Source organism: Fulvia fulva, chromosome 10, assembly GCF_020509005.1.
Source record: "Fulvia fulva chromosome 10, complete sequence".
In the NCBI taxonomy this organism is placed as follows: Eukaryota; Fungi; Ascomycota; class Dothideomycetes; order Mycosphaerellales; family Mycosphaerellaceae; genus Fulvia; species Fulvia fulva.
Genome location: NC_063021.1, coordinates 972,430 through 998,686, shown reverse-complemented (window position 1 = coordinate 998,686; position 26,257 = coordinate 972,430). Strand labels below are relative to the sequence as shown.

The 26,257-nt window shown below is 53.8% G+C and overlaps 11 protein-coding genes across 11 annotated transcripts; 4 read left to right on the top strand and 7 right to left on the bottom strand.

Moving 5' to 3' along the window:
• Positions 1-1,337: 1,337 nt before the first annotated feature.
• CLAFUR5_11905 (Secondary metabolism regulator LAE1) lies at positions 1,338-2,595 on the top strand (the record flags this gene model as incomplete). Its single annotated transcript, XM_047911053.1, has 4 exons — positions 1,338-1,426; positions 1,533-1,641; positions 1,700-2,490; positions 2,562-2,595. The coding sequence occupies 4 exons, from the start codon at positions 1,338-1,340 to the stop codon at positions 2,593-2,595; spliced, it is 1,023 nt and encodes a 340-aa protein (XP_047767547.1).
• A 693-nt stretch (positions 2,596-3,288) lies between these two features.
• On the bottom strand, positions 3,289-5,184 carry CLAFUR5_11904 (D-lactate dehydrogenase [cytochrome] 1, mitochondrial; the record flags this gene model as incomplete). Its single annotated transcript, XM_047911052.1, has 2 exons — positions 3,289-3,381; positions 3,484-5,184. 2 exons carry the CDS (start codon positions 5,182-5,184, stop codon positions 3,289-3,291), a joined length of 1,794 nt encoding a protein of 597 aa, XP_047767548.1.
• Positions 5,185-5,575: 391 nt separating this feature from the next.
• Positions 5,576-7,168, bottom strand: CLAFUR5_11903 (Cutinase; the record flags this gene model as incomplete). Its single annotated transcript, XM_047911051.1, has 1 exon — positions 5,576-7,168. The coding sequence occupies one exon, from the start codon at positions 7,166-7,168 to the stop codon at positions 5,576-5,578; it is 1,593 nt and encodes a 530-aa protein (XP_047767552.1).
• A 783-nt stretch (positions 7,169-7,951) lies between these two features.
• CLAFUR5_11902 (DNA repair protein RAD50) lies at positions 7,952-11,869 on the top strand (the record flags this gene model as incomplete). The annotated part of the gene is made up of 1 exon (XM_047911050.1): positions 7,952-11,869. One exon carries the CDS (start codon positions 7,952-7,954, stop codon positions 11,867-11,869), a length of 3,918 nt encoding a protein of 1,305 aa, XP_047767486.1.
• Positions 11,870-13,912: 2,043 nt separating this feature from the next.
• Positions 13,913-15,277, top strand: CLAFUR5_11901 (Glucan 1,3-beta-glucosidase; the record flags this gene model as incomplete). Its single annotated transcript, XM_047911049.1, has 3 exons — positions 13,913-13,968; positions 14,024-15,115; positions 15,169-15,277. The coding sequence occupies 3 exons, from the start codon at positions 13,913-13,915 to the stop codon at positions 15,275-15,277; spliced, it is 1,257 nt and encodes a 418-aa protein (XP_047767550.1).
• Positions 15,278-15,848: 571 nt separating this feature from the next.
• On the bottom strand, positions 15,849-18,504 carry CLAFUR5_11900 (uncharacterized protein; the record flags this gene model as incomplete). The annotated part of the gene is made up of 2 exons (XM_047911048.1): positions 15,849-18,124; positions 18,171-18,504. 2 exons carry the CDS (start codon positions 18,502-18,504, stop codon positions 15,849-15,851), a joined length of 2,610 nt encoding a protein of 869 aa, XP_047767551.1.
• Positions 18,505-19,057: 553 nt separating this feature from the next.
• On the top strand, positions 19,058-19,646 carry CLAFUR5_11899 (Anthrone oxygenase; the record flags this gene model as incomplete). The annotated part of the gene is made up of 2 exons (XM_047911047.1): positions 19,058-19,136; positions 19,192-19,646. 2 exons carry the CDS (start codon positions 19,058-19,060, stop codon positions 19,644-19,646), a joined length of 534 nt encoding a protein of 177 aa, XP_047767455.1.
• Positions 19,647-19,749: 103 nt separating this feature from the next.
• Positions 19,750-20,071, bottom strand: CLAFUR5_11898 (uncharacterized protein; the record flags this gene model as incomplete). The annotated part of the gene is made up of 2 exons (XM_047911046.1): positions 19,750-19,790; positions 19,894-20,071. The coding sequence occupies 2 exons, from the start codon at positions 20,069-20,071 to the stop codon at positions 19,750-19,752; spliced, it is 219 nt and encodes a 72-aa protein (XP_047767456.1).
• Positions 20,072-20,588: 517 nt separating this feature from the next.
• On the bottom strand, positions 20,589-22,255 carry CLAFUR5_11897 (Bleomycin hydrolase; the record flags this gene model as incomplete). Its single annotated transcript, XM_047911045.1, has 3 exons — positions 20,589-21,701; positions 21,814-21,846; positions 21,902-22,255. 3 exons carry the CDS (start codon positions 22,253-22,255, stop codon positions 20,589-20,591), a joined length of 1,500 nt encoding a protein of 499 aa, XP_047767451.1.
• A 478-nt stretch (positions 22,256-22,733) lies between these two features.
• CLAFUR5_11896 (uncharacterized protein) lies at positions 22,734-24,386 on the bottom strand (the record flags this gene model as incomplete). Its single annotated transcript, XM_047911044.1, has 1 exon — positions 22,734-24,386. One exon carries the CDS (start codon positions 24,384-24,386, stop codon positions 22,734-22,736), a length of 1,653 nt encoding a protein of 550 aa, XP_047767452.1.
• Positions 24,387-24,680: 294 nt separating this feature from the next.
• CLAFUR5_11895 (Broad-range acid phosphatase DET1) lies at positions 24,681-26,230 on the bottom strand (the record flags this gene model as incomplete). Its single annotated transcript, XM_047911043.1, has 3 exons — positions 24,681-25,997; positions 26,055-26,162; positions 26,216-26,230. 3 exons carry the CDS (start codon positions 26,228-26,230, stop codon positions 24,681-24,683), a joined length of 1,440 nt encoding a protein of 479 aa, XP_047767453.1.
• Positions 26,231-26,257: the final 27 nt, after the last annotated feature.

Here is a 26,257-nt window from a genome sequence, read left to right as displayed (position 1 = left end):
TTCTTGCTGCTATTGAGCGGTGAAGGTTGGACTCCACGTCGTGCAAGCTGCGGCTCCGTCACTCACGAGGCAAACAATTCTGATTCTGACCAGCGGCTCCCACACTATCTGAGACTACTGCTCTCACGCGCAGACAGCAGCAGACGCTATGCAGCTCGTAGGTCAGATGTGAGAACCATGGCCCGTGCCATGCTGTCGCAGGCTCGTATGCAGACGCTCTACTGAATGCGGTGTCACGTCGCCGGTCTCTGCCCGCCCATATACCGGCTGGACCGCGAGCAGGACCAGCAGCAACAGCAGCAGCAGGCCCAGCCGACGCACTGCTTCGCTATGCCCACAGCATGCTGTAGCACCGCACCTGCGGTAGGCCTTGGGCGCACTGCCTCAGCAAACTTCCGACCGGTGTTCAACCCTGTGCATTGCTCACGCTTATCGCCCTTTCACCTCGCCTCGGGAGCGACATCGATGGCACCCCAGACGAGTCAATTTCGTTGACGAAGAAAGCGCGCGGTTACCGATTCTTTTGAGAGCACGAGGCACCCAGCATCATGGTAATGGATGCTATGGAGTGTGCATTAGCGGGCTCGATCCTTGCCCTCAAACGGCAGGGATTTGATCATGAGGCGCGCAAGCCAAGCTGACGGCGACCAAGTTCGTGGTGCTGTGGGAGCGCCAGTCGCGCGCGAGCTGCAGCGCCATCTGCTGCAGCGCTTCACCGTGTTTTGGGGGTGGGCATGAAGGAGCAAGACGACACTGATCACTCTCCAGCACGGCGGCTTCTGGTGCACTGTCATACAGCAAGTGGAGCTGAGACTGCCGCGTCCGACATGTCGCCAAGCCAAAACCGACAGATTGGGCACGCTGCTGCTAGCGCCTCTCTCTCGGGCAGTGCGCACCGTCCCCGTTGATCCTTGTATGGGTTCAACCTTGTCTGCGCGCTCGCTAGGCCGCGACAGTCGTCCAGGGCTTTTGTAATAAAGCGTCCCCGCTCTCGTCGCGACGAGGATGTGAAGAGTTAGAAGTGCTGAGGCTGTGGTCGTAGTTGGGTGGCGTGCTTTGCTTTGCTCGTGTTTCGTTCTACCTACAACAGCCCAGCCTACGCTACTGCTACCTCCAACCGCTGCGTAGTATCTCTATAACCACTGCTGACTGCTGAGCCGGAGCCTGAGCCATTGCCACGCCCTCGCCCTCGCCCACGCCCACGCCCACGCCCACGTCCAAGCCCGCACCCGCACCCGCACCCCCCATCCGTGCAAGTACAAGCACTGGCACCGGCACACGCACACGCCTACAGCACGCCGACGCCGACGCCCAAGAATACCACCACACGCCTTCGAATGTACGCGTTGCAGGCAACGCCTGCGCATGCTCCTGCTGGCCCACCCACCACTAAGCCGTATGATGCATCTGCCGCAACTATGTCGAGGTAAGTCGCTCCTTCCGGTAGATTGAGGGTGTGCACTATATATCGCAGCGCTGCACCCGCTCAACTCACCTGCGCTGTTCACTGACAACATGGTTTTGGTCTACAGGGTGCCCATAGCAGCGCTCCTGAGGCCCGATGCCGTCGAGAAGTTTGTCATGCACGACAGGACCTATTACAAGTACAAGAATGACATATACAACTTCCCGGCCGACGACGTGTGTAGCTCCCGCCTCACCACCTACCGCACCAACTAGCATGCTGACCCATCTACAGACCGAGTTCGAGCGGCTCGATGTCATGCATCAACTCATATACTCTGTAGCCCTCAACAACCAATTACATTACGCAGTCTTCAGGACTCCTCCTTCCCGGATACTGGATGTTGGCTTCGGGACCGGCTTCTGGATGATTGACATGGAGTACAAGTATTCTCAAGCTGAGATCATCGGTATAGACCTGGACGATAGTGTCGTCAAAGGAAACTCAAAATGTATCTTCAAGTCACCGGTGGACTTCACAGCACCCCAATGGCCCGTCGATGATTCTTCAATGGACTTGGTTCACATGTCACAATTATGCGGCTGCGTACCAGATTGGCTCGCACATTACCGCAAAGCCTTCAGGTGTCTACGACCCGGGACTGGCCAGATCGAGCATGTCGAGATTGACTGGAGACCTCGCACAAATCAGGCCAACTTTCCTGCAGCTGCCATGGACATGTGGAATTGGTGGGGATGGGTATGTCAAGCTTCTGAACGATCGGGCAAACACATAGCCTACAACGAACAAACAGAAGAAATGCTGGAGCAAGCTGGTTTCGTCGACATAAGCCATAAGAAAATCAGGATACCGCTATACTGCAATGGCCAAAAGGACCCGCGGGAGTGGCAACTGGCTCACGGGTACCAAACTGCCATGGGCCACGTTGGTTCACAATCATTCCCTGGATTCAGCATGGCACTACTCACCAGATATTTGGGGTTCACCCCGCAACAAGTCTACGAACTCTGCGAGCGTGTGGTGCATGTCGTAAGGCAAAAGGATCTACCTTTACATGTTACATTGTAAGTGGTCGCCACGTTTCAGAGCACGATCTTGGTAGACTAGCGGGAATGCTAACATCGCGCCCACGCAGACACATATGCACAGCCCGACGACCGCAGACTTGATCAATACGCACCGAGTACTTCAACCTCACCGGCCCCGGAGGTTCGACTACCTGCGGTCCACAGGTCACAATACCGAATTTAGGTTGCCTCAAACATTATACAGCATGGCATGTTTTTGGAAGTTGCATGGAGATACCCTAGCGAGCTTTATCAGCGGTCAACAATGACAGCACCTCGCTCGCCGCTACGCATTTACCTGGTCGTTGAAACAACACACATGACGATTGCGGGACTCTTACTTTTTTCCTCTTTGGAGTGCACGCACGGCCTCCTACTTTTGGCTTTCACGGCATCAACTGTTCCAGCGAAGGCGCTACGGGTTTGGCGGTTTTAGGCGCATAGGCTTGGCATTACATCCTCTGATGAGTCATGTCCTTCCCTTCTAGCGTGCAGAGCTCCGCTTCATGAGTTGAAGCTTAGGGTAGGCTGCTATTGACAGGGCAGTCTGATATAATGCGGTGCACAAGGGTCTTCCCATAGGAACGGCAATGGCCCAGACGATCAGCGGCTCTGCATTGGAGCTCCCCACTTGGTGGCATGAAGGATGGGAAGAAGCAACGAAAGGTTGTAGCAGTAGAGCTGTATGACAGAAGAGTAGCTTGCTTTGACCGAGCTAGCACCTCGATATCCACACGGTCGGTGTCTGTCTCGAATCATGTACAAGAAATGACCACCCTCGCGGAGCCTTGGCATTTACCATTCTTGTACTTCACCCGGCTTGGGCACCACTGCACGGACAATCTTGTCGCAATTCAGCAGACATAATGGGTCGAAAGCTTGTTTCATCTGTGAGGAACGAGCATAAGTTAGCCTGTCGTACGCGGTGAACATGCCCGAAAGCGCATAGAATGGGGAGATCTGCGCGACGAGAGTCAGATCTGAACTTACCTTGCGCATGAGGTCTACTGCAGGCTGTCCAATCTCGTGAGGGAGATAGTCTCTCTTCACCAGACCAACGCCATGTTCACCTGTCGCTGTGCCTTCCATTTCGATAGCGCGCTTCACCATCTTATGCACCACCTTATCGGCGACTGAATGCTCCTTGTCGTTGTATAGGATGATGGCGTGGAAATTGCCATCGCCGACGTGGCCCACGATCGCGCCGGTGAGGCCGCTGTTGTCGAGGTCCGTCTTGGTCTCCTCGATGATGTCGGGAAGGCGGGAGATCGGAACTGCAACATCAGTTGTCCAGACGTGGTCGCCTTCGTTCTTCCTCTGAGTCATGACGCTCCACAGGGCTTCTTTACGAGCTGACCACAGCTCATCTTGCTCTTCCTTGTTCTTTGCGAATTTGAAGGTCTTGCTGCCGGATTTCTTGGCGAGCCCTTTGACAATGTCGATATGCTCCTTGACGCTGTTCGGCGTGCCGGCGAACTTGAAGAAGAGCGTTGGGACCTCCTGCCACTGGCGAGATGTTGAGCCTACTGCGTTGATGCAGCGCATTTGTACATCGTCCAGGATCTCAATAGCAGCGATTGGAACGCCAGCTCCGACGACCTTGAAGACGCAGTCCGCCGCAGTCCTGATCGAGGGGAAAGTGCATACTGCGACGTTCGTGGTTTGAGGCTTGGGCGTGACCTTCAGTGTAGCTTCAGTGACCAGACCAAGCGTGCCCTCCGATCCAATGAACATGCGGGTCAGATCATAGCCGGCACTGCTCTTCCGCGGTCGTTGCTTCGTCTTGATGATAGTGCCATCAGCCATAACCACAGTCAAAGACAGCACCCAGTCCTTCATAGTGCCATATCTGTAAGCGTTTGTGCCAGAGCATCCAGTACCAACCATACCACCAATCATAGCACCTGGACCTGGATCAGGAGGGAAGAACAGGCCCTCTTCAGCGAGCTCCTCGTTGAGCAGCTCCCATCCTACAGCAGGCTGCACCACAACATCCAAATCTTCCTTGTGCAGTGTGAGAATCTTGTCCATGCGGCTGAAGTCGATGCAAATGCCTCCTCTGGTTGCGGCGAAGTGCCCTTCGAGTGATGTTCCTCCGCTGTATGCTGTGACTGGGATCTTCCTCTTGTGGCAGATCTTCATGATCTCTGCTGTCTCTTCTGTACTACCTGGCTTGACGACTGCGAATGGTACGTCGCCGTCCAGGATTGTGTACGAGCTCCATTCGCTACCAGCGTGCGACTTGACGTCCGCATCCGTCGTCGAAATGTTCTCCTCTCCCACTATGTCCTTGAAGTCGCTCCATGCTGCCTGTAACGTGGCAGGTGCAGTATCGTGCTTCGGAGGTGTCGTTCTCGCAAGTGGCAGAGTCGAGTTGGGGTCTTTCTCGGGCGGTTTCGTCTGTCCCAGAAACCATCCTCCAATAGCACCGACGGCGAGGACGAAAGGTATGATGAGAGGCGAGCTACCGCGTGCTTGTTTCTGCTCCTCCCGCTGCTGTGTAAAGCGAGCCTGCTGTTCGCGTTCCCTTTCTAATCGCTCATGGGTACTCTGGTATAACTGCCCTTTGAACGAGTCCCTGCCGTTTGGGTCTTGGTCTTTGGTGGCGTATGACCTTACTCCAGCAACTCTGCATGCTGGAACTCGACATTGCGCGGCTGCCCGCTGGACAAGTCGCTTCGTGACTGCCATCGTAGTAGGATAGCCGGTGCAGTGATCTGCGAGACTGCCCGCTACCGAAACATGGCCAGCAGGTGCTATGCGACTTGACCTAAGCCTATCAATTCCTGCGATGGCGCGTCTCCGCACGCGGCATGCAATGAAGCTTTGGTGGAGCTCGATACGATGTCGTGCTGGATGAGCACTGACCAGCTATCTCCGGTCAAACACAGATACCAAATTGATGTCTTTTGCTTATGTCTTAGGTCGTTATGACCGAGATACAATCGTTATGTAGCAGTGCTATATTCCAGCACTTGACGTTGCTCATCTCACAATATTGCCTCCCGCACCATTCGCTCGCGTACGGCATGGTCTAAAACTCCCCAACGCCTATATACCCAGAACGCCACCTGCATATATCCTACATCGATTGCATCGACTGCCCGCTATCGTTGCTGTTGTGCAACGGCATTCCAGGCGGCTGACCAGCTGAGGTCAAGCCAATGCTGCCAGGGAGAGGCTGCTGGCCAGGCAACCCGTTGATCGGGCTATTGCTCGTCTTGATATCATCTCCACCTCGCTTCTTCTCCTTCTTTGCCCATCGCAGACCACATGCATTGCAGAGGGTCTTGGGTCCCTTAGGCCCCTTCCGCCACTCAGGCGAGTCTAATGTTCCACAATCTGCGCACACATACTCGTCCGCGACCTTGAGCTTTTTCTTCTCCTTCTTAGAGCCTTCACGATCCCGATCCAGCAGGATTGCTATGCCCGCATCACCTCTAATGAGTGCGGGCGAGGTGTCTCCAGTACTGATGCCATGACTTCGCTCACCATCACGGTATCGTAGGCCAGTGAGCAATTCGATACTCTCCAGGTGAGTGCTGTTCGCTTCATACCGTGACATCTTATCAGCTATACTGTCCGGCTTCTGCGACGACAACGCGCTGTCCAGATTCTGCCGCGTCAAAGCAGTATTCGACATGGATGGTTTGGCGGGCGGCGGCATGCCTTGATAATTCGGAGTCTGAGCTGGAGTATCCGGTGTTGCTTCTTCCCTATTCCTCGAAGCAGCGACTAGAGACTCTGTGGGTGTCCCTCCGGCTTGCGATGTTTGTTCTCTGTATAATCTGTCTTGCTCTGCATTCTCCTCCTGCTCCTCGCGTTTCAGCTCCTCAATTCGTTTCAGTAATCGTTCGTTCTCGATCTTGTGTTCTAGGAATGAATCCAGCAAGGCAGCGTTCTTGGTGGGGTAAGGTCGCGCCATCATGAAGAAGCCTCTGCACAAACCAGCAACAGGTAGCGACTGTCCCGCTGGAGTTTGGCCAAAGGAGGTAGAACCTGGCGGCTCCGGCGATATGTGCGGGTGTCCGTCGCATTCGAAGATCATGTACGTTCCGTCTTCTTTTTTGAAGCGATAGAAGAATCGCAGGGCATTCCCGCTCGCTATACTCTCGTTGAACTCCCGCATGAAGATGCCACTATCGTCCGGATGCACATATTCGCCAATGAACTTGCCGATGAGGGTATGCGGTTCGTAGCCTGTTATCGTCCTGCACGAGGGAGAGACATACAGTATTCGGCCGTCGGGAGTGAGGATGTGGAGGAAGTCCTTGAGCTCTTCTATGATGCGCTGCGACCAATTCCGACGCTTCGTGAACTCGGTCAGTGTGCTGGTGTTGCTCTGCGGGTGCATGCCATAGCCAGTTGGTAATGGCCCAGCGCCAGGGCCAGTCTCGACCTGTTGATGCTCGCGGCCATTGCCATTCGTCACGACAAGCTGCTGCTGGTCCTGAGAGGGTGCGCCGGTGCCGCCGTTGGTCTGCTGCTGGTGAGCAAGCGGATTGTAGGCGTGGTCGGCGGGAGCGGACAGATCGAGGTCCAGATCCATAGGCAGGCTCATGTCGATATCGAGCCCGTTCATCATGCTCGGATCGGGACCCAGCATGGCCATCTCAGCGGCAGTGGCCGCCATGTTGGGAACACCCACATCACCTGGCCCAGGGTACAGCGACATCCACGAGATCCAGCGCAGTGCTCCGCCCAGGACTCAGCAGTAGTGTCGTCTCGATCGCGATCCCGATCGCTCTATGCGGCTGGCGAGAGGGTAAAGCCGGATATTGACGACAGGGGACTCGGAGCTTGATACAGTCAGCTGCGAGGTTCTGCCGCGAGTTAGTGAGCAGCAGGCCTGCACATTCAGCGCGTGTCTCAAGTCGTGGAGTGTAAAAGTGTACAAATATGTGATCTCGCAGAGATGTGTGTCACCACGACAAAAGACGCATCGCCAACATGGAGTCACTGTTACACTACAGGCTGTGTTATGTACGAGCAGGATGTTCCCACCACATGAGGTCGACGCCACGGTGGAGAAGAAGAAACACGACTTTCGGTGGAGCATCAGCAAACACCAGGCAGGTCAACCAGCTGCGAGAACTGCGGCGGGATGCCAGAGCTCTGTTTCTCATCAAATATTGATCGCAACTTCGCGTTAATTGTCTCTCTCGCGTGACCGCGTGCGACTCGCGCGCTAGTGGCGTTTGCCGCCTAGAACTATACGTGCCCTCGCGTTCACGAACCTCAGCTGTACATTCATGAAGTGTCTATCCTTGACAGAACCATTCACTCTCATCGTGGTCATGGCAGATAGGTACTTGACTTCGCCCCAGCACTTACAACTGTAAAACATCAACACAGGTTGGTGCACAGCACTCCGACAACCGCCACTCTTTCCAGTCTGCTTCCACCAAATCCTGTTCATTTCGACACAACCCACCCCGACTGACAGACCACCTTCAACATGTCCAAGATCGACAAGCTACAGATCCGCGGGATTCGGTCCTTCGACGCCCGCAATCCCATGAGCATACAGTTTCATGCGCCTCTCACACTCATCGTCGGCACCAACGGTTCTGGAAAGACTACCATCATCGAGTGCCTCAAGTATGTCACTACCGGAGAGCTGCCGCCAAATGCAGCAAAAGGCGCATCATTCGTGCACGACCCCAGCATGGCCGGCGAGAAAGAAGTCCTTGCCCAGGTCAAAGTATCCTTCACCTCCACGGGAGGTGCTCGCATGGTGTGCACTCGGAACCTGCAACTGACAGTCAAGAAAGCTACTCGAACTGTGAAGACTCTGGAGGGAAGTATCAAGATGGTCAAGGATGGCGAGAAGAATACCATGAGCTCACGTGTAACGGAGATGAATACCCTCATGCCTCGCTCTCTCGGTGTCTCGAAGGCTATCTTGGAAAATGTCATCTTCTGCCATCAAGAAGACTCTCTTTGGCCGCTGGCGGCACCCAAGGACCTCAAGGAGAAGTTCGATCAAATCTTCGAGGCACTCAAATACACCAAGGCTATCGAGAACATCAAGATCCTGCAGAAGAACCAGAGAGTCGAGCTTGGCAAACTTGAGATAGAAGAGAAATCAGCCGCGAAAGATCAAGAGCGGGCCAGAGAACTCAAAGCGAATCGCCAGAAACTGACGGTTCGAGCGCAGCAGCTCGAGACGCAGAGAGATGACTTTGGTAGACAGATGCAGGAGGCGTCGAGGCAAGCCACCGAGATATGGAAAAAGGTTGGAGACGCCGAGAAGATCGTGGGCGAACTCAATGGCAAGCGCATCGCGCGCGACACCAAACAGGAGAGCGTGGAGAGCCTGCAAAGTACCATGGAGATGTTGACAGGTACTGACGCTGAGCTTCAAGCCATGCTCGATCAGCATGAGGAACGCATCGAGATGTACAAGACCGAACTTGCAGAAGAGAAAGCCGACTATCAAGCGCTTGCCGCAGAGCTGAAAGAGGCGCGCGTTCAAGCAAGCGCCAAGGAACGCGAGGCCGGATCTTACGAGGCGCAAAAGCAGAACTTTGATCATCAGGTCGAGAACCGGAAGCGACTCGTGCAAGAGACCGCTCGGAGTCACGACATTCGTGGCTACGACTACGAGCTCGATGATGCTCAAGTCAAGGCTTTCATGGAACAGATCTCACGAAAGGCTCGCGATCAACAGGCTGAATTTGAGCGTGCTCGGACCGAAGCGCAAGAAAAGCTGAAGCAGCAGCAGAGTGTGCTCACTGGCATTAACGAAAAGTCGTCTGCGAAACGCCAAAGCAAGGAGACTGCCAAAACCACAATCGCGACTTATGACAGGAAAGTCAGAACTCTCCAAGCTGAGCAGAACAAGTTGTCTCTCGACGAAGGAGGTAAAACCACGCTGGAATCACAGCTGAAGAGTCTCCAGGATCAACTGAGCAACGCCAAAGGTGAGATGAACAGCTCTGACTGGAACGCGATCATAGAGACTGCTGAAGCGGAGCTCCGTCGGCTTGAAGATCGCAAGGACAAGCTGGATGCTGAGTGTGCCGAAGCTGCTCGCCGTGCAGGTGATTCTGCTCAGCTCGACTATGTGCAGAAGGAACTCAACGACCGCCAACGCAGCTTAGATTCCATGCAGAAGTCTAACGGCAACAGAATTGCCAAGGTGCTGGGCGACAACTGGAGAGCTTCGTCACTGGATCAAGACTACGAGCGAGCACTCACCCACAGCACTGCAGAAGTTGCTGAAGCGGAGCGTCAGAGGAACGGCACCGAGCAAGGGCAACACTTCATTGCTTCGAGACTGCGGGAGCGAAACGATGCTTTGAAGGCTGCTGAGCGAGAGCAAAAGTCCGCTGAACAGACTATTGAGAAAGCATTAGGCTGTCGGCCTGAACGATACCGGGAGGAGCTCAGTGGCCTGGAAGAGGAGCGCGACGCCCTCAAATCCGGCAAGGACGGCTTCGAGGCACTCTCTTCATACCTCAGGTCTTGCATTAAGACTGCAGAAAGCCACAATTTCTGCAAGACCTGTATGCGCGAATTTGGCAGCAAAGATAAGAAAGGAGAACATCAGCGCATGAAAGCTGAAGTGGAAAAGTACCTCGAGAAGCACAGGCCAAAGGAAGACGCTGACGTCAGTTTGGACGATACCGAAGGCATTCTCCAGACTGCCAAAGCTGCAGGCCCAGCCTATGAGGCCTGGGAGAAGCTCAAGCACAAGAGTATACCAGATCTGCGTTCAGAGATCTCAAAGCTCGAGACGGAACGCGATCAGCTCACGGCACGCCTCGAGCAGCAGGACAACGCTGTGGAGCTGAAGAAGAGTGCGAAGGCTGATATAGACGCCCTTGCTCGAACTGTCCAGAACATGGTGAAGTATGTGGCCGACATTTCGAGCTTTGAGAGCCAGATCAAGGAGCTCACTGCCAAGCAAAAAGAAGCTGGTCTGTCTCGTGGCTTGGAAGCAGTTCAGATTGATATCAAGAAAGCCAACGAAGAGGCCAAAGCTGCAAAGGCGCGCCACAGTGAGGCTACGAACAGTCGCGACCGGACCAAGACCCGTATCTCGAGCCTTGAGCTTCAGATCAGCGATGCCAAAGGCAAGCTCCGAGACGCTAAATATCAGCTGCAACAGAAGAAGTCGCTTCAGGCCCAGGAGGACGAATACAGGAGTCTGATTGTGGAGCAGCGAAAGCACATTACCACGCTCGACGCTGAGCTTCAGGATCTTGCCACCGAGCTGTCGACCGAGAAGGCAAAGTACGACGAGATCACTCGCCGCCGTGGCGATCAGGATCGCAATCTGCAAGACAAAGCCAACAAGCTTAACAAGAGTGTCAGTGAGCTGAAGTCGGCCGATGGCGCCATCCAAGCATACCACGATAAGGGTGGCGACGAACAACTTCGACGCAGTAGACGTGAAGTCGAAAGCACCAAGAAAGAGGTGACGCGCATCGAAGAAAGTCAGATGCAGGCGGTCTCTCGCATCAAGCAACTCGAAACTCGAACTCGGGATGACGAAGGCACCAAGACCAGCATCATCAACAATCAGCGTTACCGGAAGGATCTGAAAGCACTCGATACGGTCCGCAGTGAAATTTCCGAGCTGGAACAGACCAACGCGGAAGCCGACAAGAAGAAGTATGAGCAGCAGGTCGAGAGCCATCAGCGGCGGCGCAATGAAGCGGCATCGAAGCAGGCTAGTGTCACTGGTCAGCTAACGTCTATTAACGACCAGCTTGAACAGATCGAGAAGGACTGGCGGACGACGTACGCCAATGCTGGCAGAGAGTTTCGCAAGGCCCATATCAAAGTCGAGACAACCAAAGCTGCCATTGAAGACCTTGGCAGGTATGCCGGGGCGCTCGACAAGGCTATCATGAAGTACCACTCTCTCAAGATGGACGCCATCAACGCCATCATTGGCGACCTGTGGCGGAGAACATATCAGGGCACGGACGTTGACACGATCCTCATCCGCAGCGAGAGTGAGACGGTCAAAGCCAACAAGAGCTACAACTACCGCGTCTGCATGATGAAGCAGGATGTCGAGATGGACATGCGAGGTCGCTGCTCCGCTGGGCAGAAGGTTCTGGCATCCATCATTATTCGTCTGGCGTTGGCAGACTGCTTTGGTGTCAACTGCGGCATGATCGCACTTGATGAGCCCACGACCAACCTCGACCAGGAGAACATTGAGGCGCTTGCTCGTAGTCTGGCTGACATCATCCAGGTGCGCCGAACGCAGAGCAACTTCCAGCTCATCGTCATCACTCACGATGAGACGTTCTTGAAGGCGATGAGCAGCTCTGAGTACACAGATGACTACTTCCGTGTGTCCCGCGGGCCGGAGCAAGAGAGCTGTATTGACAAGCAGAGCATTGCCAACTTGTGAGGATGGAGGGAGTGTCGAGAGTACGCGTTGCTTTAATGGAAGAAGATGGAAGCACTAGCATTGGTGAGTATGGTTCACGGCGTTCGGAGAATATGTTACAAAGCATAGCGATAGGCGTATGGCTCGCATGAGGGTGCAGTTGCATGATTCGCAACGATGAGCGAAATGTAAAGTATTTACAGTATGTACAGTATCTGAAAATACCTTGTTCACAGCACTCTGCACATGACGTTCGGTCCCGAGGCATGGTTTGTTTGCTCTCACAGCAGCTTGTGGCTGGAAGACGCAGGAAGATGTCGTATTGATCCCGGTAGGTCGTTCAGAGAAGCCGGCTTCACATGGACTGCCCAGGTTACTCCCCTCGGCCCAGCGAACTGGCATGTTCCGATTATCCACGAGGCCTGTCCTGTACTGGTACAGCCAGTCGTGGCGCTGGTAAGAGTTGCGCTCTGTTGGTAATGGCTGGCTTATACATTGCAGCTGGAACGAGCCGTTAGCATAGATGTGGTCGCAATAACGTGCGATTCATTTTGCTGCCTGAGTCGCGCCATGTCGATTGTCCACCTAGAACTGGCCTCGTCAGCATTGCTTGCGTGTCGCTGTTGACAGCCGCGTGTGAGGCGACACAACATGTTCGTAACCGTACGGGTACGATGTTGACAGAGTGACACGCTTTCATCACGTTGTTCATGTGTGCTAGACCGCGGCAACATGCAAGTGGAAGGAGCTCTCCACGGTCTCCTGTCGATGATGCAGTGGAGTGGAGAGCTCCATGGGCTACTCCACGAACTAAATATTAGTGCTGTCCAGCCCAATTTCCGTGCCGACTTCAGGTGATGGCGGTCGAAGTTGATTCCCTCTCGCATCAACATGACTCATATGTGAGGCATTCTTCGCACCACCTCGACGTCGCCATCGCCCTAAAATACCGGTGGTCGAAGCGAAATTGTCAGTGGTCGTGAAGTGCGAAAGCGGATGGCGCAGTAGCGTAATTGCGCCCGGTCGAACAGCCACTCTGAGGCACCGCTGCTGTTTCGACCAAGAGCCGAGCGTGGGCTCGAGTCGCCGGTGGCTTGCAGTGCATCTTGTGCGCGCTGTGCAAGAAGGTGTATGCACGACTGCTGGCTGTGCGGGTGTTGTGCGAGTTGTGCTGCCGAGGCGACAAGTATTGGCTTCCTTGAACCGATATAGACAACGCAAGGGAGCATGTGACGCAAGTGATCTTGACATCATATTTTAGGCCACAGCTTAGGGCCTTAGGCTTGAAGATAATTTGGGGGTGATCTGCCCGTTTTATCTGTAAGGGGAAGCCTGGCGATCAGGAACAAGCTGGGAAAAGATCGCTGATTGGTGGGAAGGCGACAGGGCTAATGCTTGGGCCAGGGCACCTGCGTCCGAGGGTCGATCATGGCAACAGCTCGGAGCTTGTCACGCGTCCGCTTGTCGTTGTGCTGAGTTCGCTGCAAGACGAGAACATGTCACGTGCATGTCAGCAACGCGACCCACATTTGGGGAGAGAGACGTTGGCTCGACGCACAGATGGGAGCGGCCGCTGTGATGTCTCTCCTGCTTGGATGCGCGCGAGGAGCTCGTTCAGTCGTCTGGTAAGAGGCTGTACATCAACCACGTCCATCCCTTCCTTCAACCCTCCTGCTTGCCTGCCTGCCTTTCGTCCCGACCGCCGAGCTCTCCAAGAGTCAGTTACTTCACCGGGTGAATGCACTGCATCCTCATCCTTGTTCTATACTCTATACCGTGTTTATTAACAAGTGCGTGCCGGTCTCGCCTTTCGCCTCGACTCCCCGGAAGCAGATTGCAGGAAACAACAAGTCAGCATTCCTCGGAGAGGCACCTCAGTCATCGCTCATTCCAACCGCACACTCGGCCGGCGGTTTCAGCAGCGACGTCTGTTGCTCTCCGACTCTCTGTCTGTTGACTCGTCGGGCCCAGCAGCAGCTGTTCTCTTTCTTCTGTTCATCCAGCACTTTACCGGTGCAGTATCACATCTCGTGGTAGAGCGCATACAACCTAAATTGCATAATCATGTTGTTCAAGGGCGCCGTCGTTGCGCTCTGCGCTGCGTTCGCTACAGCTGCTCCGTAAGTGCAATCCCCCTCGAACTCGATACCCATTGCATGTGCTTACACCTTACAGTAGCCACGACAAGCGAGGCCCCAGCGGCTTCCCTTGGGGCAAGGACAAGGTTCGAGGTGTCAACATCGGCGGCTGGCTGCTTCTTGAACCATGGATAACACCATCGATTTTCCAGCAGTTCGACCAAAGCAGAGGGATTATGGACGAGTACACTTTGGGACAGGCATTGGGTGCGCAGCAGGCTCGCGAACAAGTGCTGCAGAAGCATTGGGACACGTGGTGCACCTGGGCGGACTTCAAGAAGATTGCAGACAGCGGCTTCAATGCGGTGCGAATTCCATTCGGATACTGGGCATTCGACAGCTCAGACTCGCCGTTCCCCTCAGGCTCCGCACCATACCTCGATGCCGCGATCGACTGGGCGAGATCGACCGGCTTGAAGGTCATGCTCGATCTTCACGGCGCACCAGGCTCGCAGAACTGCTTCGACAACAGCGGTCAAAAGTGCGATACTCCCAAGTGGACCACTGGTAACACTGTCGCAAAAACACTCCGAGTTCTGAAGACCGTCCAGGACAAGTATGGCGCCTCCTCATACGACGATGTGATCATGGGCATCCAGCTCCTGAACGAGCCTCTCACTCCAGTCCTGGATCTCAATGTTGTTAAGCAGTTCACTCGTGACGGCTATGGTCAACAACGAGACTCGAGCCAATCGCGTGTCGTTGTCTTCCACGATGGCTTCCAGCAGGTCAACAAGTACAATGGCTTCCTCACCCCAAGCGACAACAACGCACAGAACGTTGTAGTCGACCACCACGAATACCAAGTGTTCTCTCCCGAGCTCGTCGCCATGAAGCCATGGGAACATCGCCAATACATCTGTAACAACGCGATCGTGTACAGCGGTGGCGACAAGTGGACCTTTGTCGGGGAGTGGAGCGGAGCCATGACCGACTGCGCTGCTGCACTCAATGGATACGGCACTGGTGCTCGCTACGACGGAACGTTCCCAGGCTCATCTTACGTCGGTTCCTGCCAAAACATCAACTTCATGGAGACCTGGGACCAGCAATTCCGCGACGACACACGCGGCTACATTGAAGGACAGATGGAATCGTTCGAACGCAACACCGAGGGCTGGTTCTTCTGGTGAGTCCCTGCTGTCGCTCATTTATTTCGAGATCACTACTAACACGCAACAGGAACTTCAAGACAGAAGGCGCACCAGAATGGGACGCTTTCCGTCTCATCGACGCAGGCATCTTCCCGCAGCCCCTGACTGACCGCAAATTCGGCGCCATCTGCTCATAGAATGGGCGGAATGGTCCGTGTACGAAAGGCCATGGCGGACCCAAAGGTCCCCCAACACGACGACCACCACCGCGCCCATCACAAAGTAATCTCTAAACGATGAAATGACACGGGAAACATAATGAACAGCCGGAATCAGGAATTTTGCATATTTGCGGGCACATGCGGGAAGAGGAAAAAGGTCCATCACTTTTTACTACTACAACGCAAACGCAACGCTACTTTCTGATACCCCAGAGCTTTGGCCTCTTTTGTATAATGAGGAGGAGGAATAATGCTCGCATTTGGTTTCTGCTCCCAAGAGGATTTCTCCTAGTATGGTAACCGACAACTCAAATTTTTGTAGCTGTTTTATGGAGAATTGTGAACACGTTGAATAATCTTTCTCCGATTGAGTGGTTGGATGCGTTGGGGCATGGTACAGGGTGTGTGTGGTTGGGTCTAGACTGCGACTGTTTGGGCTGCTGTTGCGCTCCATCAACGGCTCCAACGAGATTGTGGACTTTCAGACCACGTGAGTGAAGCTGAACAACACAGTTGGCAATGCCCGTTGGACAATCAGAATTGTTGCTCACTTCTTTCGCTTGCCAGCGCGAGTCTGCCTCGTGGCCTTGCCGTCTTCAGGCGCCTCGACTTGGGCATATGTTTTTTGCTGAGGATTGGATTTTGCCTGGGATGGCGAGGCAGCCTTGTTTGTGGAATTGGGCCTCTTCTTGCCTGCTTTTGATGTGCTAACCGTCTTCTTTTTGCCCTTCTTGGTGGCCTTGGGCGCAGGCTTGTTCTTTGGCGGTACGGCGGGTGCTTCTTCCTCTCGTCCCACCTCGGTTGGTGGATTTTTCTTTTGGCGCTTTGATGAAGTGTTTTGTCTTGCATCTTCGGGGGCCTTCCTCTTGGATGATCTGGTAGATTTCTTCGCGGGCGGTTCGTTGGCCTGGTTAGGTCCCTCATCGGGAGGATTCTCTTCATTCTCTGCTCCGCCACCGATGTTAGGATCGTGTGCATTCTCGTGAGCTCCACCAGGCTCTTCTGGGTCATCACCGCCTTCCGCCTCATCTCCCTCGACGTCGTCTTCCTCCACCAGTGCACTTTCAGACACGACTGGTCCAATAGGACCACCTGGGTTGCCTCCCAAGGAATCCTTCTCTCCAAGGAATACTGAATCTTGCTGTGCCGGAGGATCGTCCACGGCCTCACTGCCTGCTGGAGGCTCCCACGCCCACAGATCCGAACCAGGTGTATATCGATCAGCGACTACGAAGTTGACGCCGTGGTCAGTCATAAATCGAATATCGCTTGCATCTGCTAGGCGCATGCCCTTGGACTTGTCGTTCTTGCCTGGTGCAGTAGCTTGACGTATCGTTCGCATGACATCGTCTGGACTCGGCCTATTGTTTGGGTCGTATTCCAAGCACTCTCGGATGAGATCAAGAAGCTCATCGCTATAATGAGCGCGTGCTGACGCATCGAACTCTGGCACATCCCAGTCTGATTCCTGGAGTCGCCATGACTTCGCAGCATGTAACGCCGTGAAATGAGCCGTCAGGCCATGTTTGCATGCTACGAGCGAGTACATGTTGATACCCACGCCCCACATGTTTGTGAGCGTACTGAAGGGTTCGAATCGCTGGTTTGCCTTGGTTGATGTAGCTTTCTCCATGTATTTCTCGTACTGCTCGGGGGGCTTGTTTCCAACAGTGCCCATCTCTTCAATATCTTGAGGCTGGCGCTCGACCTTATTGCCGTCCTGGTCCTTCTTCGGGGGAATAGCTTTGCTTGGTGCAATGATGGCGATGCCGAAATCGCCCAGCTTCGGCTCTGGATTCCCTCGACAGATGCCAGAGGTGTTGGATCCAAAGAAGATATTTTCCAGTTTCATGTCTCGATGAACAATAAGATCCCAGGGTGCGGGACCTTGCGCGTTCAGCTCACCGCGCTCCATGAGCAAAGCGGCCTTGGTCAGAGTCTCGAAGAAAAACCACAGCAACGGTTCTGGGATGAAAACTCCTTGTTCCTTGACATTGACCGCTATATTTGCTTTATCAAACCTCGCATGCTTGCGGTAAAGGTTCTCGGGCAGTATGAGGCTCTCTGCGTCACCTCTGGGGCAGAACTCCATGAATATCCTGTGGATATGATCCGGTCTATCGATTCTCCAATTGCGGATCCTGACTACGCTGCTGGACCCAATCCGTGGCCGCAGGTTGTACAAAGATTGTATCTCCGTAGGTATGCTTGTCTGATCGTCCGGAAGTCCATTGATCCACAGGCAAGGATCTTTCCAGAATTTGGGCTGCATGGTAGTATCCTTCACGACTACGCGATCCATGATTTTCCCTTTCGTATTCTGTTTCACCCAAAGGTCTGCTGTGCCAAAAAGTCCCTCGCCCAGTTTCCAATAGCCGGTCCATCCTGGATCGGTCAGTGCTTGAGATCGCCTTTTGGCAGTGTTGAGCTTTTCAAGCCAGACTCTTTTTTGTTTGGCCGCATTTCCCTTCGTAACAGCTTCCGCGTCCTTGATCATATCTTTAAGCTTGGTGAGTTCAGTCGAATTCAGGTGATTATGGACGAAATAGGTCGGTTCAGGTAGGGTCTCCAAAAGAGTATTCAACCGGTTTCGCGCGGTCGTAGCTGCACGCGCAACGATTCGCTCAAGTTTCTGGTATATCTTCAGGTCTTTTCCCTCGGTGACATCGACATCGCCATCGTATCTCAGCGCTGTTCTAACATCGTCCAAAGCATTTCTGAGCGCTTCTTGCGCATCTCTGTAACCTGTGATAGCTTCGACTCGTGCTCGGCGCTGCTCTTTGTCTAGCGCCTCGAAGCGATTCCGAATGTCCCTACAGTCAGCTGGCAAGTCGTCAGCTTAGAATAGTTTCGTGACAACATGACGTACCCCGTCTTAGGCCGATTTTATGCTGTTCCTGAAATGCTTCCTTCTCAAAAGCATCGAAGACAATCCATTCTTGTTCCTCTTGTTTCTGAGTTTCAGCCATGATAGATACATCCAAGGCGGCGCTGGATGTGAAATGCTCAGCACGAGTGTAGTGCCTTCGCATCTGGGATTTTTGCTCTAAAGCCGCTTTATGGCTACAAGCACTCTCGATCGACTTTGTGTTGGGCCGAGACGCTACAAACGGCAATTCCTGTTTGTTCATGTCTTTGTCCTCTGCTGCTGCACCTTCTTGAAGACTCACACTGTCCGTGTATGAGGTCTTGGGAGGACGCATGTGAATGCCATACTCCTGCCGTGCTCGAACTCAGATGGATGATGCACCGGGCCGTGATGCTTTCATGTTAGGCCGATGAGGGCCCCTGACAGAAAAGGTGGCCGCCGTACCAGACATTGAGTCTCTTTCGAACGCTACGATAGCTGGAACGCGGCATAGCAATTACTTGCAAAGTAGAAGCGTCCGACCTTCAGCGCGTGTCGCATCGCTTCTATAAATTTAGCATTGTCCAACGCGCTCGAAGCACTCTCCGCAGACGACAGTCGCCACTACATTTGCAGTAAGGCGGCCGCCTCTTTTGTTAGCGGCCCCTGGGAGAGTCGCCATGAAACGAGCTCTGCATGACCTGCCATCAGTATTTGTCGATGTCAGGTGACCAGATATCAGCCCGGGAGGCGAGATTGGGTCGAAGGCGCTAGCGTCTCCTTCGCTCGGGAGTAACGCGAGTTCAAATCCGCCGCCACGAGCAAAGCCAACATCATATAAAGAGTGGAGTCGTGAACCATACAACGACTTATCATTTCCAACAGTCCTTGAAACAGCGATCGCAGACATGACGTATCCTGAAAGTCTTCCCACCGATGCCGTTGCTACACAATGGTCAGCTCTGGCTTTTGGCCTCTATCAGACGGGTGAGGGCATTGCCGCATACTTGTCAGATGTGCCGCTAACACAGTCTGATCGTAGGCTTCATGCCGAGCATGTCCCTAGTCACAGTGCCCGTTATGCAGAAGACGAGTGTGAGCGCCGCACAGCTATTAGGCCAATTCAAGAGCTTCCACACTCACGGCCACTTCTACGGCCCAGCCTCAACGATGGCCATAAGCTTGCTGCACGCTTACACTGCCTGTCGGAAGGGCTGGACTGGAAGGCCATGGCTTCTATCAGCGGCCGCTGGAGCTCTGTCGATCTCAGTGTGGCCCTTTACGATTATACTCATGGATCCAATCAATAGCCTGCTGTTTGAGTGGAAGGCAACGGCAGCTCAGATATCGCTTGAGCAAGTGCAGAACAAGCTCGCGCAATGGGAGATGTTGCACACCTCACGGTCAATCCTATTGCTGCTAGGAGCTTTGGCGGGATATCTGGCGCTGAGGCAGAATCAAGGTCCTTCGCACATCCGGCCGAAGTTGAAGCAGTAACCGGAATGATGATCAGTGGGCACCACTGGGAGATACTTCCAGGTCTTCGGTCGCGACAGCCAGGACGTCCTTGATATGGTTGGCACGCAGTGGGCTGTTCTCATCAGTAGCCAATAGCCTCGCCATCTTCATGATATTCTTTATCTGCCGCCCATTCAGCGGCTCCGATGCAAACATGGAAAGGTCTGCGGCACTGATGTCCGCGCCTCGTACGAAGTTCTTCCAAATGTCCTCCCGTGATGCGAACTGCTCTGGAGGAAGTCCGGGCATTCGTCCACCCATGAGGTGCCGCCACGCTCATTCGCAATGGCGTAGAGCTTCTTGACCAATTTCGAGCTTTGCTCCGGACCTGCCTCTGAAGTGCCATTTGTGAGTCCGGTCGCGTCATTGTCGCCAGAGATGGCAGCATCTTGACCGGACACCATGGTGGTTGTGCCTAAGCTGTGTATTCAGTACGTCAAAGACAGCACTGTACTGTCAGCAGAAAACAATCCAAGATGTTCATATCAGAGAGCAGTGTAGAAAGCAGGCTACCCAGATCCACCTGCGAGAGAGCCTATATGCACGTAAGTTGCTTTCGGATTGCGCCGTCAAGAGACTGCAAAGCAGGAGCAGGTCTCGGCTGATCGTGCGGAGGCCATATTCACCAGCCACGTCGTCCGATCGTCTCTTTCGAAGTGTGCATGAAGCGCGTCGAGCAGCCCCCATCACAGTGTCTTTGCGAGCTCATGTGGCTGCGATGACGAGTGGGATCTGTTTGATGGACGAGGAGGGGACGAAGAGGGGAAGGCAGGAGCGCTTGGTGCAGCGGATCGCTCCGGTGTCTCACATCACAGTCCAAAACACACCTCAGCTCAATTCGGACAGAACTCGAAGGTCTAGCTGATTGAGACATCAGGTCATTCCATTGTAAGTCAACTCAACTCTATCTCTCCCAGTCCATCAAGCCAACGCGCCCATCGGGTCCCACAAGGGCAAGACCTTTGGCGTCTGCTTCAACACATCCCTGACCTCCTTGTGCACCACACTCGGATCAACAACAGCCTGATAGCAGAACTCATCCATCCACTTGTCCGACATCACGAAGTACCCATCAGTCCCAGCCGTCTCAGACCAGCTGTTCTCGACTCGCCAGCGTACAGGCTTGTTATTCTCATCGAGATGCACGGCGGTGAGAACCATAGCATGAGTCATTTGACTCTCACCAGTCAGCAGTCTCTCCGCCTTCGTGAGCCCAAGCTTGATGTTGAACCCGAGCTCGTAGTCAACAAGATCAGTGTCCATGATACCCTTGCGGCTGTCAGACTGCTTTCCGACATCTGAGCCGAAGAAGATAGGTAGTCCCTTCTTCAACATTGCCACGCAGGCTTCTTTGAACACAATGGTGTCGACGTTCACGTATGTGATCGGTCTGCCGTCCCAGACGTTGCCAAGGTGGTCGACTGTGAGAAGACGATTGTAGTCGTTTCTGGGGTCGTTGACCAAAGATATGAACTTCTTGACGTGTGTCGTATCGGCGAACTCGATTGGTGTCAAGGACACAGTCTTGAAAGTGTTGGCGTTGTCGTAGAACTCCCAGGTGAACTTCTTGTCCGCAGATGGAGGCGGTCCCAGACACAGCGTAAGCACACGCACAATGTCCTGCATCATGGCTTCCTTCACTTCTGCGATCCTTCCCGAAGATGCAGACTTCGACCTCAGCGCTCTGAGTCTCAGCCCATCTTCGCGAAGCTTGGTAGTCAAGATCCGATCCATAGTGGAGCTGTTTTGAGCATTGAAGCTGTCAGGGTAGAGTGACTGTGGAACGATACCATACTTGGAGACGAGATTGACAATCATATCCCACTGCCCTCCGTCGCCAACGGGACTCGCCATCAGAGCACTGACAATCCGGCTGTCGACATCCTCGTCCACGGTGTCCAAGATCGACTCGAGGTAGTAATTCGCCTTCTCGACCTTGTCCCAGAAGAACAAATATGCCTGGCTAAGCTCAAAGCTCTTGATATTGTACTTTTGCTGAATCGCAATACGAAACACATTGCATGCGGCAAAGATCTGAAAGGTAAGGTATATTAGCCTCAGTGTCTCAAAACTTGGGCGACAGAAGCCATGAGCGCATAAGTGTCTCAGAAGTCTCATCAAGGCTTCTGTACCTGACCTTACTCACCCAGCACCGACCGCTGCTCCGCTGGTTCGTCACCTATCGAACGCATATCAGCCATCTCGTATATATCGCAATCATAGGGCTCACTCACAGGCGACCCTTCATGTGGTATCTTCAAATTGAAGTACTGCGTATCACGAATAACAGAAGACGGCTTCTCCAGCACAGCAGACGGATTGTTGGTGCTCAAAGCAGACAGTCCCAGTCTGTTCTTGGAATCCTTCAACACCTCACGCACGTATTGTTCGGTGGCTGTAGCGTCCACATGCTCAGAGTCGTCCTTGAAGATGATGCGATCGACAGGACTGTGTCGAGGATGGTCGATTCTGAGAGCGTCGAACTTCTCGTCAAAGGTCGCTACTGGAGCTTGTTCTCGTGGTACTCGACGTTCTCGGCGAGAGATGGAGCGAGACGGTGGTTGTGGTGTTGACTCTGCGGAGCCCATGGTAGTTGTAGTATATATGGATGGATAGGAGTGTCAATACAAGAGTTAATACAGGAGCGAAGGTCAAGCTATCAAGGTATCAAGTGGTCATGCCACTCATGAACGCGCAGCTGATAGTCCATCAAGGTAGGAGCTATGACCCCAGCGATAACGCGATTGACGCCTCGTTGTCACATACCAAAGCCGTGCTTGAGCCGATATGGGAATTGTAATGTATGGTGTAATCACTTCTGTATATTTACAGAGCTGTCACCTGCCAATACCACCATGTAATCGTTCGTTATCATTACAGCCGAGAGCGTATCATCGGCAAGCGCGCAATTGTCGCGCGATCACCCCCAAACGCCTTCGCTAAAGTTCACTCTCATGCATCCCAAGCCAACAAAGCGCTCCCTGGCGCTGCTTGTGATCATGTGCTGTTCGTATGCAAAACACGCTCAAAATGCCAAACCAAAACCAAATGCCTTTGCACGCCAAATCACCACTGAACAACTTGCTCTCCAGTCCTAAGCCATTCCGCCAGACCCCAGGAGAATTTCGCGCCCAAGTATTCGTTGTAAGGGCGATCTCGCTGGTCTTCTGGCATCAATCCAACACTGGGAAAGTCGAACGTCATCTTTGGGACTTCCACTGATTGCTTGATCACGTTGGGTGTCTCTTTCACTGGCTTCGGCGTTTCCTCTTCCTTCTTATCGTCCTCTTCCTGCGTCGTTGACGCTTTGAATATGTTCTGCCGGATCTCGGCGAACTCTGCATCGACCTCCATTTCGTCATCGGAGTCGACGTCGTACACCCTAAAGGTCGACTCTGAGTCGCCCGGGCGGTTGTGTGGTATGGATACGAGATCATCAATTTTGACTCTCTTCGTAGGACGTGGGACCATGTCTTTGATGTCCTCGTCGTCTTTCATTGTGTTGACAGTGCGCTGCGCTTCGTGAAACCGTCGCAGCTTTTCAAGACGGGCGTCTGCGTTTGGCTCCTTTGGTGCTGGCTGGCGCGTCCACACTCGGCCGGGCGTCTTTGCACTCGGTGTGTTGTCCTGTTCGCGAGCAGCTCTTCGGAGCTTCGCTACGCTGCGCGGAGGTCGCGAAGGCGTCGGATCAGGCATGCTCATGCTGGCGCGCTGCTCTGATTCCGCTTTCTCGCTGATGGGTTCAAGCGTTGCTGGTTGATAAGGTGTCTGCGCACGCGATTGCGGTGGTTGAGCAGTCTTCCGTTGTGGTGTTGGTCGCGGTCTTGGCTGCTGCTGTTCTGGTCTCTCTTCTGGCTGGACAGGTCGCTCTGGTTCTTGTTCTGGAGCTGAACGCTTGCGCGAAGAAGGAAGTTCTCCCAGTGGCTTCTGCGCTTGCGAAGCCTGAGGTGACGATGAATCGCTCGATCGGCGGGTCGAGAAGGGCGAGGCGATAGTTTTGAATATGCGGCCGAAGAATGAAGATCTGGGTGTTTCTAGAGCAGATTCATGCGGTGTTGCGACAACAAGCGCCGTGGATGTCTCAAGCTCATTGCTTTGTTTGGGTGGCTCTGGCGACGACATTGGAGTAGCATGAGTAACGAGAGCAGTCGAGGCGGCCGGCACGGGTGTGCTTGATGTTTGCTGCTGGCTTTGTTTGCTCTCCTGGCTCTGCTTTTGGACCCTCTCGTAGAAGAGTGATTCGCGCAGTGTGCGCTTCTGCTCGTACTTGCGCTTCGCTTCGTCGCGCTCTCGGGTAAGCTCCTCGATTTGGGAATCTTGGGTGGTGAGTTGAGAGCGTTGGCTGGCCAGCTGATCACGGAGGCCCTCCTCCCTTACGGCGAAGGCCGAGATGACTGCGTCTTTTTGCATGTTGGTCAGTGTTTGGATGTGAGTGCGATCTCGCATAATGCAATCGATAGCAGCGGCTGCGTCAAACGTGATGGTGGTCTTTGTTCGGGCTTGTTTCTTGCTCGGTGTCTTCGTGATTTTGGCTGGGGTTTCCCGCGTCAACAAACTCGTTGCTGCCGAGGCGAAGGTCTCTTGCTCTTGCTCTTGCTTTTGTGTAGAGGGGAGGCGATACAAACCAGGTTGTGCATCATCGGAAACAACTGATCCTGCGCGACTTCCATCTCGAGAGGCTGCGATCCGCTGACTTCTTCTCGGGGCTGGTGTTGCCATTGTGTTCGGTTCGATCCGCGACGCGAATTCGTGTGTGAGATTCGAGTTGCAAGTAGCCGGTGAATGCAGTGTAGTGTTTATGCAAGCGCGTTCCAAAAGTGCATGTGTGATGTCAAAGGGAGAAAGCTCCAAGCACGCGAGGAAATCTGACATCCCGACTCGGCTTTAAGCTGACTGACGACAGTTGGTGGTCCGTGTTCATTTTTGACATGCATTTCTACCAAAGTCGCTATTCAGTACTACAGTATGCTGTCGCTGTCATCGTAATCTCGTTCCATCACACAGATTCACCTTTCAATAAACACTGCCCATCAATCCTTTGTCTTCCTTCTCTGCCCGGTCGAGGTCATCCATATCCTGCGAAGCGCTCTTTTCATCCAGACTGCCTCGATTCTCATCCGACCAAGCATCTGGTTCATCCCCCAGCGCATCAGCCTTCTTTCCCTTTCCCATGCCGCTCTCTTGCGCCCAGCGCTCAATGTCTTCGGGGGTCGCCTTCCGTCGTGGAGCTTTCCGTAGGGCATTACCCAAGGACGTTCCCTTCTGAGCTTGCGGAGCAAAGTATTGGTTCCCATCATTGTCACTCATCTCGTGCGGCGTTGTGGTGCCCGATGTTGTGCTTCCGCCATCTCTGCCAGGGTGCAAAGTTGAATGTGCGGGCGGTCTGAAGGGCCTCTTGAACTCAGGCCGCGAGCTGGTTGTAGAGCCTTCGTCTGATGGACCATCAACACCTCCCGAGTCCTCTCCTCCCTTGGTTGTCAGTTCAACTTGCGCGACGGGATGATCCTCTGCCTCATTGGGATTGTCTTCCGGTGCTTCAGCTGCTGGTGGCAGTTGAAGCTCCTGCTGTACTTGCTGCTTTCGCTGTGCCGTACGTCTCGGGTACTGATCGTTGGCGTGATTGCACCCATCTATGCAGCCGCCCCATTTCCGAGGCGGTATTTGTGGGCTGTCTTGCGACTGCGTCAAGAAACTCGACAGCGTGTTACGTCTCTGTGGATCCTGCTTGGCTTGCTCTTCCTTGCGTTGTCTCCTCAGTTCCGACCATGTGCGTAGATTGTTCTCCAGTATGTACTTCTGCGTCTCTGCATCTTTCCTCATGACCACAAACTCGCAATGGTTGACATTGCGAAGGTCTTCAAAGTACTCCACACTCCAGTGGTACCACTTCATGAGAAACACTCTCGACATCAGGCCGTGTGTCACGAGGACGCAGACGCTCGGGAAGTCTGCGTCCCCAAACTGTCGCCACAAGCTCTCGTTAAAGCCTGACACGCGGTCGTAGGCATCGGCAGCGCTTTCGCCATCGGGTATCCGGTAGAAGAAGTGTCCATAATCTGCTCTCTCTGCCCACATTCGCTCCATCTCCGACGAACATGGTTGGAAGTTGCCAAAATCTTGCTCTCTCAATCGTGGCTCTTCATACACCGTAATCTTGTTCCTGCTGAATGGACTGGGCGCCGCAGATGGATCGTCCGGATCATCGCGGGCAGTGAGCGTCTTCAAGATGCCCTCCGTAGTCTCTCGTGTACGTCGGTATGGTGATGTGAAGATCTGTAGCTTGTCGTCGGGTCTCAGGAGGGCACGCAGTCGTCGTCCAGCATCTTCTGCCTACGGGTTAGTCAGGAATGGCATCCCTCCAGCTCTGCCGCGTTGCTTCAAGCTTACCTGTTTGTGACCTTCTTCTGTGAGCTTGACTCTGTGGTCTGGGATCATCTGGTGTATCTCGCGGTTCTTATTGCCTTCGGACTGGGCATGGCGGATTAGGATGATCAACTACTCTCTGTCAGTCGTTGCGGTTGGGTGTTGATCGCTAAGACCAGGCCTACCCTTGGCTTGACCATGTTGACCAGATTGTTCTTTGAGTATAT